General features: G+C 46.1%; 3 protein-coding genes across 3 annotated transcripts in view; 1 reads left to right on the top strand and 2 right to left on the bottom strand. All coding sequences in view use genetic code 11, as the record gives it.

The window, feature by feature from the left end:
• Window positions 1-245: 245 nt before the first annotated feature.
• On the top strand, window positions 246-2,528 carry EGR_07531 (Synapse-associated protein; the record flags this gene model as incomplete). Its single annotated transcript, XM_024496780.1, has 8 exons — window positions 246-408; window positions 443-522; window positions 563-915; window positions 1,821-1,936; window positions 2,008-2,046; window positions 2,127-2,183; window positions 2,257-2,352; window positions 2,404-2,528. 8 exons carry the CDS (start codon window positions 246-248, stop codon window positions 2,526-2,528), a joined length of 1,029 nt encoding a protein of 342 aa, XP_024348785.1.
• Window positions 2,529-2,787: 259 nt separating this feature from the next.
• Window positions 2,788-3,252, bottom strand: EGR_07532 (H/ACA ribonucleoprotein complex subunit 2-like protein; the record flags this gene model as incomplete). Its single annotated transcript, XM_024496781.1, has 1 exon — window positions 2,788-3,252. The coding sequence occupies one exon, from the start codon at window positions 3,250-3,252 to the stop codon at window positions 2,788-2,790; it is 465 nt and encodes a 154-aa protein (XP_024348786.1).
• Window positions 3,253-6,984: 3,732 nt separating this feature from the next.
• The window catches only part of EGR_07533 (Vacuolar protein sorting-associated protein), a gene marked incomplete at both ends in the record, with an annotated part of 47,415 nt that continues 39,060 nt past the window's right edge, over window positions 6,985-15,339 (bottom strand). The window contains 14 exons of the mRNA XM_024496782.1: window positions 6,985-7,395; window positions 7,472-7,653; window positions 7,856-8,156; window positions 8,510-8,896; window positions 9,332-9,612; window positions 9,736-9,917; window positions 9,993-10,165; window positions 10,242-11,711; window positions 11,784-12,141; window positions 12,464-12,656; window positions 13,197-13,857; window positions 13,926-14,215; window positions 14,296-14,481; window positions 14,554-15,043. Of these exons, the coding sequence (XP_024348787.1) occupies window positions 6,985-7,395; window positions 7,472-7,653; window positions 7,856-8,156; window positions 8,510-8,896; window positions 9,332-9,612; window positions 9,736-9,917; window positions 9,993-10,165; window positions 10,242-11,711; window positions 11,784-12,141; window positions 12,464-12,656; window positions 13,197-13,857; window positions 13,926-14,215; window positions 14,296-14,481; window positions 14,554-15,043 (5,565 nt within the window). The remainder of the gene's footprint in view (window positions 7,396-7,471; window positions 7,654-7,855; window positions 8,157-8,509; window positions 8,897-9,331; window positions 9,613-9,735; window positions 9,918-9,992; window positions 10,166-10,241; window positions 11,712-11,783; window positions 12,142-12,463; window positions 12,657-13,196; window positions 13,858-13,925; window positions 14,216-14,295; window positions 14,482-14,553; window positions 15,044-15,339) is intronic.

Here is a 15,339-nt window from a genome sequence, read left to right on the forward strand (position 1 = left end):
CAAACGCAAACCTGCATGCTAAAAAAATAGAGCAGATAAATACTGTGGAAATTTATTAATTATGGCATTGCCTATATTTACTATTCCTTACTATCATAGGGATCAATAGTTTGGTACGAAGTTTGTTGACCCAATTTAATTATAATTTTGGCACTTTTTGACCATTTTCTAAGGTCAGTATTAAATGAAAACTGCTTTAGGGCACTTTTTATTTACTCTAATAAGTTCGTACGCAATTTGATAAAATGCTGTCCTCCCTGCGGTCCTATCTAGCTGCACAATTTGTCCCAGAAACCACTGAACTTCAAAACAGTAATAAGTCTGGAACCACACCACAAAATCCTGTCCAGGAAGTTGAAAATATCTACGCCTCTAATAGAGACGACAAGTTTGTCGGTGGTCTCAAAGGTATTTTTCTTGCTATTGTCTATTGTACTGATAGAAATAATAGCGCTCGCTAAGGAATCGTCAACAAAACTTGCAGGCGAACTGAGGAATACTGCTAAGCAGATTTCAGAGAAAGTACGTTGCAATCGTGCATACATATCTTCTCTTCTGTTAGATAAGTTCGTCAGCCCCCTTCATCGAATTCGATCGAGCACAGTCAGACTTTGTTTTGGCAAAGAAGAAAGAAGGGTGTGAAGCTGACACATCCCTATCATCACCAGGTTCTCTTCTCCTTGTTTCATCCGATGGGAAATCTTACGATGAGAAAGATCAACAACGGCAGCAACGGGTAAAGGAGCAGATATTGCACCTCTCTCTAGAAGAGCAGAATTTTCTTCGACCACCACCCCATGGGTCGTGCTTCCAGTGGAACCAGCAGCTAGCCAGGCAGTACATACCGATTGCGACGGCTCTGCTTCAGGAGGACGCCAACTTGGCTGCCTTGCGATTTCGACTTGTTCCACGAAGGTACGCATCTCACATTGTTTCCGTCGACTGTTTTGCCACTAGCCTTCCACTCTAACCATTTAAAGCCGTTTCTACCTGCGACTTGAGTAGTGATTTTTCTCCACGAAAAATTATTTCTCTTCTTACCATTTCATTCAAGCGTTGGCATATGTCAACCGTTCATTTCCACCGTCATTTATTCAAATTGGAAATTATTTGATTTGTCTCTCTTATGCATCACTATTCCCATTCCATCATTATCTGCTTCGGTTCCACATCCTTGTTTCATCCTTCACTTTGTCCTTATTTTCTTCGCAGCAGAGCTTTATAGTGGGCCTTAGAACGAATAGCAGTCAATCTGAGTTCCTCACGCTTTGATCTTCTCATTAGCGCATTCTCATCTCGTCAAAATCTTGTTTATGAAGGTAATAATTGAAGAGAATTGTGCCAGAGATATGCGTGTATTATCATTTACCAAAATAGACTTTTCTATACATCACGTTAAAGAACAAATGGGAATCAGACACTCGTTAGTTAACGGCGCCTCCCGTAGAACTTCCTTACTGGGTTTTAGAAGTCTTACCATTCCCTTGTTTCCCTTACCACTCAGTTTTGTACTCAGGCTATCAAGCCTACTGAGTTTTTTTTACTTATTGCCTGTCTCGTGTCTTAGAGCGTATGGTCTTACCTCTGTGTGTGCTTTTGCGACTGTCATAGGAAGCCGTCAACGAAACTGATGAACCTCAATTTCTCACGTGATTGGTAAAGCTGCTACTTTACAGTGGTAGGCATATTCGACTATCGAAAACCACTTGTCATTGCCTGACTCCAAACGAACTAACTTTTCTTCCTATCTTGATTTCCACTGACCTAGAACCGTACTGAGCTATTTTTTAAATATTTTTCCCTGCACCCCCCGAACCTAGAGTGAAAGAGGATGACTTTTGGCGAAACTACTTCTATCGTGTCTCCCTCATACGCCAGAGCGAAAATCTTCCCAGCGAAATCTTTCCTTCAATCTCAAAATCAGTTGCTGCTGAAGGTACTTTTTATCATTACTTCTTTTAATGCATGTACAAGCTGAGTTAATCTCATGGCTCTTCTCTTGTCTAGGCTCTCAAGACGGACCAGCTACCGTTGTGGAGAATGAAGGTACTAACTGTTTCATCCTTTCGTTGGCATAAATAAAGTAGACTACCACTCTAGTGCTTTGCTCTCACCTTTTATAACAGACGCCAAACCAATTCTCCGAGGCCCTGATCAGCTGACGAAAGTGAAGGCGGAAGGAAGTAACTGAATTACATTAATCTTGATTTTAAACATACAGAATGCCACTTGAGCCCGTTTTTATTTTCACTACAGGCAGTGTGAATGGATCAGAGGCCCCCGAGGAAGAGAACCCGAAACGGAACCTTTCCCCCTCTTTCTCCTCACCCATTGCTCTCAGTCTTGCATCAGGTGATAATTTTTTGGTACATTAACTGTCATACCCTTCTTCAAATATTGCAGACATGAGCGTCGACGAAATCGAGGCGGAACTGATGCTGGAAGGCAGCGACCTTGAGAACACCGTCGTCATCGATGACAACCTTGAACGCGAGATACTGGAAGAGCTGGACGGCCTTGAGGAGTAAAGTGGCAGGCATCACCCCCCGCAAACTGTGATCACCATTATTATGTCAATTTTTCAGAACAATTTGCTTCTTTTGTCTGACATAATACGCAAACAATATTCAATAAACAAAATCAAACAAACAGCATTTATTTTTGTACAAAAAACCAAGATAGCGAAGGGTTACGAAGGTAGTTGTTTCAATGCACACATTAACAAGCAAAAAACCACGAAGACGAACCTAGCAGTAATGCAGCGGGATACATGTACACGACGATGACTTAGTGGATGGGTAGGGGCAGCTCGTCAACGACTTTGTAGCACTTATTAAATAGCTTCTCGTAACTATCGTGTTTTCTGATGAAAACGCATACAGAAGTAACGGTAGATGCGAAAGTACATCCGAGGTCGAAGCGTGAGGGAACGTAGCAGTAGGGTACGTTATGAGACTCGCATATGAGCGGAATGTGTGTAACGGTGTCAATTGGATTGACGTCCCCAGCAATCACCAAAATGCCTTCAGACTTCTTTTTAACAATCTGTTTCACAGAGTCTTTTACGCCACATGCGAGTAATCCGTTGTTCTTCGCCTTCTTCATTAGCTTTCCGAGACGCTTAGTGAGTTTTTCAGAAGCCATAGGTTTTGCAATAACAGAGGCAAAGGTCAGTTTTTCTTCATAGGACATTTCAGAGAGAGGATTAGTCTCGACGACGACGTCACTTGATTGCACCACCTCCCCAGCCATCACGGCATGCCACAGTTAACCAATCAAAAGCACAGTAGTGAATTTGAAAGGAATTGGGCTCAACGCACAACTTCAAACAATGTGTCCACAAAAGGACAAAAAATGATATTTTTACAACTGTCTAAGCAAATAACTTAGCCAAATTGCAAAATAAAATAAGAGCTACAGAATGATATTGGCTAAAGAACGGAGATATAGCATCTTTTAGCGTGTGAGCAAATGACAAAACATTAATAACAAATAGGACTCGGACAATTCATTTCAAACTAACTTTCACAAAAGATGTATTACACCGATGCTGTTTAAGAGAAATAAGTTTACAAATGACTACGCCAGAGTAAATCCAAAAAATGGTTGCGCTTACAAATTGAATGCCCATTTTTATCAAAGATACATGATGAGGCATTCAAAGAAATGAGGCAAATGCTCTGCTCCGCACCGCCTCTAGTACTACCAAACGTCGGCTCAAGTGCTCCACTCTTCCTAATGCATACGGATATGAGCGGCGCGGCCATGGGCGGTGTACTCTAACAAAGGGACAAAAAAGAAGGGGACACGTCATCGCCTATGCAAGCTCAGACTCAGTGAAAAAATTAAAGAGAAAAGTGCAACACGACGTGAGCTGTTCGCTATCTACTCAATGGTTAAACACTTCAGACATTACCTGATAGTGAGCAAGTTTATTGTTAGAATTGATCATCTGGCACTCACCGAGTTAGAAACAATGAAGGAGATCGATTGCTCACTTGCGTATTGGTACAAAGAACTACAGCAATATAGCTCTACAGTTTAATACGGAGGAGGAAATGGGCATGGTGAAGCGGATGCTCAACCCCCAGACCTATTGCAGCAGAAGCAGGTGATGTTCTCGAGCGACCCAACTAAACACCATTGAAGAAGTAGGTATAGTAAGGATTCTAACGCGGCTTTGATATACCAGTCCTTAACATTATAACACAAGCCCGCAGCGGAAGAGTTGACATCATCTAGCATGGCAGCCAGACGGATTTGGTAATAGTGGCCGAGACTCCCCTTAAAGGATAAGGTTTTACGACACCAAAAAGACCTTAAATCCTGTAGGAGCCTAGTGGTCTCTGGCTCATTAGTGCGAACAGTTCTTCAAGAGTTGCACAAGCAACCCGACCAGATGAGTGGGAAGAAGATGTCAGATGCCTCGAGCAAAAGATATTGGTGGCTTTTGCTCACCTCCGACGTACTAGACATCTGCCGTAACTGTACCACCTGGATCGGCTTTGAAAGTCCCATCCTACAACCATCGCACCTCCACAACCCATGCCTAAAGGTTTCCCAGGAGAAAAGTATGTATAGACATTGCAAGTCCTCTATCGCCCATCAAGAGATGAAACCGATATATTTTGATTATGTTAGACTTCTTCATGAAATCTGCTAAGACAGAACTCATGAAGTCACATGATACTAAAACAGTTGCTTCAGTTTCCTTCAGTTGCCATCAAGGAGTGCCTGATCTGTTTATAATGACCAAGACCCTAACTTCTAGAGTCAACCCCCAACCTAACTATGTAAGACCTTCCAGATCTTAAAGACACACACACGACACCTGGACATCTGCAAGGTAATGAACAGGTGGTAAGAACGAATCGCAATCTGATAAAACTACTAAAGTCCTTCACTAAAGACACACAACCAGATGACTGGAATTTCAGCCAAGGACGCGTCCTTATCACATACAGGGCTACGGTCCATACGTCACCAAGCAATTCGCCGCTCAAGATGCTCATAAGTAGTAAAATGAGGGTGCCTTCCTTCTAAACACAGACGAAGCAGCTAGCAATATTCCAGAATAGATACTGTGGCTGAAAGAAGGCGCAGAAAACCTTTTAACATTGCATGCAAACATTTACAACTGTCTTTTAACAGGCAGAAGAAATGTCACGACTGACACGGCCGGACTAACGTCTACCAAGAAGGTGACTTAGTGCAGATTTACAGACCCATTCCCATACCTGGAATGCACCGCAAGTTTCATCACCCATGTAGTGCTACCACCTACAAACTACCTCATCCGCAACGCATAACTAAGTACCCGGCTGGTGACCTTTCACCACAATAAGATGCGACTGCAAAGGGGTACCACTGGCTGGCTACAAAGGCGAGATATACGCCCTTACGGAAGACAGGAAACCACTGGGTGATAACTTTGGGAGAAACTCAAATGGTAGCACTGGGGACGTTGCTGAAAGGATGAGGGGACTATGAAATATCTACATTGTCCTAATGTTCCTTTCGGAGAGGAGGCAGGCAGAGGATTCCAACCTCGTGACTGAAGAGAGTTCGCCATCTTCCAAGTCAGAGAAAAGCTTTAAGTCTAGATCCTTCTGAACTTGCACCCACCATCACTTAGTATGAGCGATAAACATGTCAAGATCCAACCAACCTCATTGTTCCAAGGGTATGAAGGCAAGGTAGGAGGAGATAAGCCAATTCAGTCCTACAAGTAATCATTGAGAATAGATTCGGATTTACAAGTGTTAAAGCGTTAAAAAGACTCAAAGCATACGCAGGCAAATTCTTATGGATGGGAATGAATTACTAATTTTTCTTTTCCGTTTTTAATATCATTTGACTTTATAGGCTGCATTAGATTTAATTTATTACCATTCCTGAAAGCAAAATCACGCCAAGGTAATTTTCACTAAGATCTACTCATGTTCCACCATTTAATCGGCCTTCTAGCACTTTTTTACACGGTACAATTTAAATTCGCATTTTGTAATACTTGGTTTAGAAATAGTAGTCAGTAAATTTTAAAAATGGCTCGTAGGTGAAACCTGGTCTCATTGATGCACATGTTGCCGTTCCAGATCCTTAATGGTGTTTGGGACGATATCAGAGTGCATTTTCCATAAATGATGCATTGTTTAAACTATCACCTCGAAAAGGTGAAAGCATTTTCTTGGTTTGTTCGGTGATATCGCGACAACGCCTGCTTTTCTCTTACCCAGTTAAGTTCGATCCCCAAAATGTGTTATGTCGCCACGTGTAAAAAATGTGGGAAGAAAACTTGGGCTGGCAAGATTTGTTTCCTTCTTATCTTCTTATAGGCTGTGGAATGCATATTGAGGCTACAATGAATAGCATAAAGCCTGAGGAGAGATGTACTTGTAAAACGAGAGGTTAATGCATCATAAATCAAAAACAGGATAGGCTTCCAGAAGCTTTGCAACTTTAAGAAGGGGCCCAACTGAGAACCGTGGACTAACTCATATGACACCTCCACTTCCCTCTTCCTTTGACATGTTTACATGGCATTTATTTCCGGCAGCTCTGCAATGTATAGTTTGATTATACGTCTCTTACTTTGATTATTTATACTGCTTTTGTCAGATTTTATTTTAACAAAACGTTTGCAACATAAGAACCCTACTTTCTTCTCCTGAATGGTTAGTCGTTGTTATATCTTAAGAACTCATTCACAAACAACCATATCAACACCTGAGTTAGCATAGAAAAGTTTAGAATCTATTTTGCGTCCCGATGGTCAAAATTCAGGTAAGCCTATTGAAATGGTAAGTACAGGGAGACATACTGCTAATTTTGTTTCAAAATTCATTCCCATTAATCATCACTATACAAGCCCGGCTGATACTGCGTAGATTACAATTGAGAACACATAAAATCGTCATAACAAATACGTTTTACAAAAAAAATAAAGAGGCTCTACATCTTTACAAATCTATAAAGCTACGGCTTCTATTCGTCTTCATACTCTTCACATTCGTCAATTTGAGCAAGGTGCGCTGCGTCAATGAGCGACGGTCCAAAAGGCAGGGCCAGAGGGTGTGTATGCAACGCCAAATCTACTGGCCGATCGCGAGGCAGTTCCATCAAGCCCTGCACGTACCGAAAATGTGCCTCCGATACCTCCGCCAACACGTCCTGCGCCCACTCCACGCGATCGAAACGCAACTCGCGTTGCCGCCGTTCGAGCTGAAACTCCAGGTAGGAGGACTCTGCTGTCACGGCGACACCTGACGGTACAAATCCCCGAGGTCCACCTTTCTTCTCCTTACTGGGTACACGTTGAGATAGACGCACGCTTTTGAGGTAGAAGTAAGGGACGACGAACATTACATTTGTGGCATCGCAATCCTCATTACCGAACTAAAAGATTGGAAACACTAATAACAGCATCGAGAAGACGATTTTTGGTGAATTGAGTGAGTGAACGAGAACCTACGAATGTCTCTGAGGTTCGTTTCACACCTTGGAGCGTGAAATTACGGACACACCAGACAGCGCGATCGGTAACAATGACGCTGACCGCTGCCGACTGACATTTCAGCACACAAATCACCACCTCCGGTCTCTCATCTTCCCATTGCTGTCTTGAAGCCTTTAGCAATCGATTCACTGAGCAACCTGAAGAATAAATATGTTTGTGCGGATTAAAGCTGATGCTGCTTTGCCAACCCTAAATGGTAAATCAAGAGGGTCCATGCAATTCACATTACATAGGCAATTCTAAATAATTTTCCATCGACTTTGATTTCTTTATCATGGTGTATTGGCGTAAAGAAAACAACCACCGTCCTTATTACGCAAGACAGTTGGGAAAATGTACCTTCAGAGTCGTTGAGGTCACCTAGCGAGAGTATAACTACAGCGGAGGGCTCGTAGGCGGCGCTGTAGGAGCGCACACTGAGACGTCGCAACAGCAACTGGCCCACAGCTGCGCCAAGGGAGTAAGCGCGCAGCGGCATGGAAAGTGCTCTCCGCGGACGCATACGACGCGGACGTCCGCTAGAGGAGGGACGGGCAGCCTCACGCAGCGACGTCATCGCACCTGAGACAAGATCAAGGACTCCGCCGACTGGCTTTGTCACAGTGCCTAGTAGACCTCGACCCACACCGTAGACAAAACCCTTCGGAGAGAATGGTCAAATTGTGAGATGGCTATTCAGGCTGTTGACGTTAAAATGTTCAATTTTGATTGAAATTATGCAATTAAATCCTATTAACCGTTTACTAAGGAGTCCAAATAGAAGGGCAGCGATGTAGGCACTATAAGAGGTGTCGAAAGGCAGGCATAAAGTGGTCCACCCACCGAAGAATCATGGACAGACCATTAATTTCAAAATGCTAGATCGCACACCGACACTGACTCCGTGTTGGTAGTAAGTATTATCGAAGCGGACAAATGCATGGTTGGAAGGAGGGAAGAAGGGAGAATAAAAGTAGAACCACTAAATATCAATAGACTCCAATTAGGGCTTACCTTGAGACCATCCTCCTCACAGGCACCATGGATGGGCTGGGTGACCATAGAGGTGACACCGCCTACTACGCCGTGCACAAAACCACGCAGTCCAGCACGGAATGGTGCTGTTTGGTCGAAGAGAGTGTCACGACTACCACTGCCCCGATCGCCATCCGCCATCTTGGCCGAGGACAGTGCGGTGATCTCGAAGTCGTCGAGGCGCTCCTCTATCTCTGCCTCCGCAGCTCTCGACCTAGCGGCGTAAGCAGAGGAGATAGAAGAGGAAGAAGTGAGAGTACCAGAGCCTAGGCCTCGTCGTGGCGATCCCATGATTTCACGGCGTCGGAGTTGGTGGTTTTCATCCATGGAGAGGGTGTGCACCAGTTGGGATACACTTCCTACCACCTTTGGAGAAGGTACCGAACGGACGTTAGAAATGATTCAATAAAGGACGCTGTCCCAGCACAATAACCAGCAAAAAAGGATGGATCTACGATGGATGGATACGGTATGGATGGCTGGTTGGATGGAGGATGGGTGAATATGGGATGTTTAACTAAACAGACGGTTTATCAAATCCGTGGAAGGATGAATGGGATGTTAGTTGATTGACGTGCTTATGATAAGCGAATAAATAGGCAGTTGAGATAGTGAATACAGGAAACGACAAATTTTTGAACGGATCCAAGGGATTTTCAGCCCAATAACTTGCTATGACTCTCATGAAAACAAACGCAATGCTGATTAACTTGACAAGGTCGTGAAAAAGGTCCTCTTTCCCTTCAAAAATGATTCATGAAAGATTCCTTTAGAAATACTAAATTCCAAACTAAGAACTACAAGAGGGTGGGCAAGCGGATAGCGATGAAGGAGGGGACATGCCTTGGCAGTGCTATCACCGACACCATGAGCGACGTTACGCACAAGGCCCGAAAAGTCCATATCGGCGAGATCGCAGATGCCCGAGGAGATATCGGACATAAAGCCAAGTGGGTTGCCCAAAACGTCCGCTGATCCGAAGATGCGCAGGGCCTGTGCCCGCAGTCGTACCTCGAAGTGTTGAGACAGCTGCTCCATCAAAAAGCGACTCGACTCCAGGCAGTGATCACGTACAAACTCCCCTGGGCACGGAATGAAATGTGATGAACAGACAGAGGGATGGAGAAATGGATAGGTGAAGCAGTGATGGATGGATCCACTACAGATGGTTAAGTGGATGGAGTGAAAAGACAAACGCAACTCACCCAACCGTATGTCTGCATCAGTAAACGACATGAGCTTCGGTATAAGGCGATGGACGTCGTAAAACTCGGGCCCCAGACGTCCCTCCGCCGTCTGCATAGTTACACGAATCGGTGAGAACAGGACTCGCAGATGATCGAAATAGAGGAAGTCGTCAGACGAAATGCTCGGAGGTGAAACTTGTCTGCACATACACCCCAAGAACAAATGTGAAAAAGTCATCCTTTCAAATACTTTTGGTTTATTCTCCTCGACCTACCTGGAGTAGCTACCCTCAGCCTCCAAGACCGCTTGCTCGAGAAAATCGATCGATTTCGCCTCTTCTGTCGACATAATTGCGATAGGTGTGGGGCTTCTGAAGTGACGGCTAAACTGAATCAGTTTCAACAGCAATAGCTCCTCCGCTTGCATCACCATTCGGTTCAGTCGTACCTATAAAGAAAAGGAGTCAGTAGGGATTAAATGTAGCAAGCTATTCCAGGACTAAATCCCTTTACCAACAACTTACCTCCATTAGCGCAAAGATTTCTGCCTTCCATCCGGTGTGAAGAAGTCGCAGAGATCGCACGATGAGGTGTGGCCAATTGATGGCCTCTCGATCGGACTTTGGCGCAGTGCGCGCAGGCTCGCCCCCAGTTTGGAAGAGACGTTCCAACTCACGTCCATGGATCCCTTCACCACCCTCAGAGAGCCGAAGCAATCGCCCTTCTACCACGCCTTTCGACATTGTCTTTGAAGCGGTGGCAGCAGTGGGGGTTTTAACAGGTGCTGCACAGAATAGTAGAACCGGTAGAGACGCTCCCGCAATCTGGTTATCGATCTGAATCTTTCCCAAATGGAGGCGGAGATGTTCCACCGGACGACCTTGTACGATAAGCCCGTCCACAATCCCATCTCCATCACTACCACCACAACTTCGAGACTGGTTGGGAACGTCTACAAATACGGTATCGTCATCGTCCGCAACTTCGGTTTCCGTGACCTCCCGTCCTACATCAATCGATCCACTACCGGGATAGTACCGATCTAGAGCAAAACGTAGACCCAGAAGACTAGCGTAGCAAAGTTCTTCGCATCGTGCAGAGATCACTGACACACCAAGACCTGAGGGTAGGTCGAGAAGAAGGCGGAGATGGCTGGGAGCGATAAATGAATGATCATGGTGATAGAGGGAGAGGGCCGGAAAAACTTGATCAGGCTCCTGTGGGTCGGAGATGCGCATGACTCGGACTGGGCCGTCTGTGAGCACTTCCACATGGAGGGAGCCAGACCCAGGTCGCAGCCAGGTGTGAAAGATCCGCGCTGCTCCAAGGCTTTCACTCACAAGGCTCCGATGTTCGCCTCTATCTCCTTCCCTTCCACCGCTGCTGATACCACGAATTCGTGGACGGGCAACAAAGACGGTGTCAGAAGTGACACCCATCTTCCAGTGGCTGCGTCGCGCTTGGACGCAAAACGACGCCGCATTGATCAGGAATCCGCGGTCAAACCTCCAAGTTTGAGTATTCTTACGCCGAGAAGTAAGACGAGCCAAACACAGAACACCAAGTTCAAAGTTTTCAAGTGTGCCTGAATCCAGCGGGCACCGCATTATCGCCTTCTCCAATGCCATCTCCGAGGTATCTACATCTAGAACCCAGCTGCTTCGTTTGGAGAGTAGACGTCCAGGTCGACGTATTGGAGCCTGCGGAGCTGTGGAACCCTCGTGCACTAGGAACCCTTGACTAGAGAGGTACCAGAGCTGGGAGCGCTCACCGGGTTGTTTCTTGCGCAGCACTACGCGTCGTACCTTCTCGGACTCGGTGACCACGTCAAAGACAGGAAAATAGCTCCCCGAATCTTGACTAATTTGAGAGTCTGGGAGGCTTCGGCTATCGTCCCCGGCAACACCACTGATACCGATGTAGACGCAATTGTCGTAGACCAAACGGGAGCCCGGCCCCAGCTTGGAGAGATCGTAAAAATTGTTCAAGTCACCCTGAAGTGAAATAGGAAAGGAAGGTTAGTGGAATTTGCAATCTTTCAATTATATCTCTTTGACGGCACTTACATGAATTCCAACAGAAAGACGAGGTGGAAGAAGGGGTTCCTCTGGCGCATAGTTAATCATGGATCGAGGTGGAAGCCGATTTAGGGGAATGCTGTCAAACCATCGTCTGTTGGTATTGCGTATGGAAGTGGGTGACGCAGGCGGTGGAGCCTCAAGCCCGCCATTGTCGATGGATTGTTGGTAGTAAAGGGCGACAGGACTGCAATTCTCGATTCGGTAGGGTGGAGGCAGGTGGGTAGCGTCGCTAATGATAACAAAGAGGGTAGCGCTGCGGAGCACCACATCGATGCGGAGGAAAAGTGACTCTTCTGGGGACGATATCGATATCGAGGACCCCGTTTGAGGACGTGTTGGCATCCTACGTGGAGAAGAATGGTTCAACACGCCTAATATTTTATTTTTTTTCCCGAGAGGCAGGCAGAGGGAATGCTTGGCAAAGGGCAACACACCGATAGACGCGGAAGCAAATTGGGTTGCTCTCCTTATCGGGCAGACATTTAATCATAATCTTTAAGCGAAGCATCTTTAAAATTTCCCCCACACCCGTTCAGGTGTTATCGGCAACCCTACTTGGGTAGATGAAGTCTCAGAACGTAGAAATAGGTGAATGGAAAGACGCAGATGACATAGTGGAGAGATTGGCGATTAAAAAGATTGATCAGATGAAAGCAGGGACTCACCGCAGCATAAGGTGGTAGGACCGAGGCTTATCAATCTGCACCCCGCCAGACCAGTGGGTAGCAATGAGGGCGGCGTCAGTCTGTCGATTGGACAGACAAGTCTCGCCACGGATGAGAGCGCGGAAGCACAGGAGCTGATCCAGATCTTGCCGAGGCCAGTGGAAAGGTAATCTGCATTGTGGATGGATGTTCACTGTAAAGTGAAACAAACACTTTAGCAAATCCATACAGGCGTCTCAATGTGTGCAGTGACTACGGAATAAATCTCAGCCTAATCCAGTTTTCAAAGACAAACATCAGTTTTGAAACAAGTGAGTAGTTAAAATAGAAGTCCATTCTTCCAAACCAATAGAAATAAATTATTTGCACCGTTTCAGTGAATGAGTTTATGGTTGAGCGGTCAATGGACACCTATTCTTAGAATCGAGGATATAACATGCATTGTGGCTTCAAGGTTCCCACACCATGGCATTCCCTTCTTAAAACGATGAAGGTGTCACGTGCTACGTGGATGCAAAACTCCTAGTAGGTAAAGAGCCACACCCAAGTTCATCTAACAGGAATGAAGTACAGTTTAAATGAACCTCGGTATATGACCAATAGCACTCATTCTTCAAAAAATTATTTAAATCAAAGAACAGTACCAGAATTTAAGCGGATCCTCAAAAGCGCAGGAAGCAGATTACTAGAGTGGTCAAAAAGCATAAATTTCGGTGACATCGGTCAAACTTACTGGGTTTATGCGTCGTGGAGTCCAGACAGAATCGCTGAGCAAATTGCAGCTGAAAATTGGTTTGATTGCTGATCATGAACCGGGGCACAAAGGTGACAATAGTTGTTGTGTCATGGAGACCCACACCCTTTCGAACCTCCACACCGACACTATAGAGCAGGTCGGGGCGAGATTCCATCCCCACTGATTTCAAGCGCAGCATCAGTGCATCTCCGGTCTTGTTCAGTGCCACCGGCGCGCTCCATCGCGGCAGCCAGGGCCCATCGTCCTCGTCTTTACCCTCTGTGGGTTTGTAGAAAGCACCAAGACGCACTTGCAGACTCCACGAAACGTGCGATCGACCACTACCACTTTCATCGACCCTACCTCCGCCACCACCACCCGCGGCACCGACTCCGGTGGAGTTACCAGAGACGGCAGCGGTAGTAGCTGGAGAAAAAAGAAGAGGCGAGGCGAGACGTGCTACTTCCTGTTCCTCTGACTGTCCTGCAGCCAGCGACCGATGTTCCGGTGATCCAAGAGTCTGCCACTCTGGAAAAGAGGCCAGGGAAGAGGGTGCTTGTGCGGCGAAGACCAGCGGCAGACCCGAGTGATTGATAAGCCAACATACTGCGGAGAGAGTTACGTGTCGCGCGCCGAGAGCTCGAGTATACACCTCCGCCTGAATTGATAAAAAATTACCAATAGGTTAAAGGATTTCACAATAAGGAAGGAATAAAGAAAATGGACCTTTATTTGAAGCAGCCTTCCAAATTGATCAAAGAGGTTGATCAGGACAGTGTCAGAAAAAGTTGCAGGAGGAATGCGGATGGGTTTGCAGCGCTGGAAGTTCTCCAAATGCACACCGAACCGGAGCGCATCAGTACAGCTGACCTCGAATACCGAGGCAGCCTTGTTGGCAGGAAGGCGAGCACTAATAGGTGTACCATCGATGAAGTAGGTCAGGTCACACGGTAAGAGATTAACGATACGAAGAGCCGGTCCCACGGTCAGATGATGGCCGGGTAGAACGAGAGACACTAGTTAACAAAGACAAAGAAGATCCGGTGAAAAAAGAAGCCAGTGTGGAGGAGAGGGCAGAAACAGATCTGGAAATAACCTTCACGAAAGAGAGGATCAGGTGGGAAGGAGTCACGCACAGCAGCAACACAAAAAAGCCACGGCAGCTGCTTCTGAGCGGAACCCACTGTGGAGTGTTTAGGTGAAGCTACGGTTGCTGAGTAGAGACCAATTTCGCTGCCTGATTTAAGCCGGCGACACACCATTACGCACTCATCAAAATCACCTGAAAAGAGAGGGTGGTGAGTGGAGAGCTGATTTACCAGCAACGGGGAAGAAAACCAATGTTACTGCTGACCAGGATTAGTGAGCCGCCTCCAGTCCATCACTTCCTGTAATGAGGAAGGAAATCTCATCTCGACTTCCGCAGTTCCAAGTTGGTCGAAGTGTCGAAGGCAAAGTTGCTGCGACCAATCAAAAAGCATGCCGGAATGAGAGGTGTCATCGGCGCCTCCGTTTGTAACGAGGACAGGTCGGAAACAAAGCCTTTCACCGCCGTCTCTGTTGCTACGCGCAGCCAGACTGAGGGGGAGGGCGCGCGTTTCACCGAAAGCCAGGCGGACTCCGCTCCGCACTACCACTGCCGTTGTGCCAGGTTCTTCAACAGCGGAGGCAGTGGCGGGGGATGACGGAAGGGAATGGGTATGGGCGAGGCCAACTTCGAGCGCAAGATGGGGTGAAAGCCGATTAGTGAGAGTTAGACCGGAACGTACAATTACGAGATTCTGTGCAGAACCGCGGCGCACTATCTCAATCACCAGACGAGTCACTGGCGAGAGTTTATGGTTCTAAAGCGGAGATAGGCCAAAAAAGAAGAGCTGTTATACGTTTGGAGAACAGGTGAACAGAAACATAAATTATAAAACTTTCATGGATGGGCTTATGTCTGTAGCTTGAGCAGTGGAGCTGTCTATGCGGAGCATTTTGGAGTCCCCTTTTATTTCAGGTGTACAAGTAGTCGGATTACCCCGAAATTTTCAAGTGAGTCAAAAGCTAGTTATGCTTTTGACCGATTCAACACAGTGCTTTCTCGAGAAACAATTGTGTTCCACCCTGGATTCCTAGTACCCCCTGATTAAAATTT

This window comes from Echinococcus granulosus (genome assembly GCF_000524195.1).
Source record: "Echinococcus granulosus chromosome Unknown EG_S00080, whole genome shotgun sequence".
NCBI classification, from domain to species: Eukaryota; Metazoa; Platyhelminthes; class Cestoda; order Cyclophyllidea; family Taeniidae; genus Echinococcus; species Echinococcus granulosus.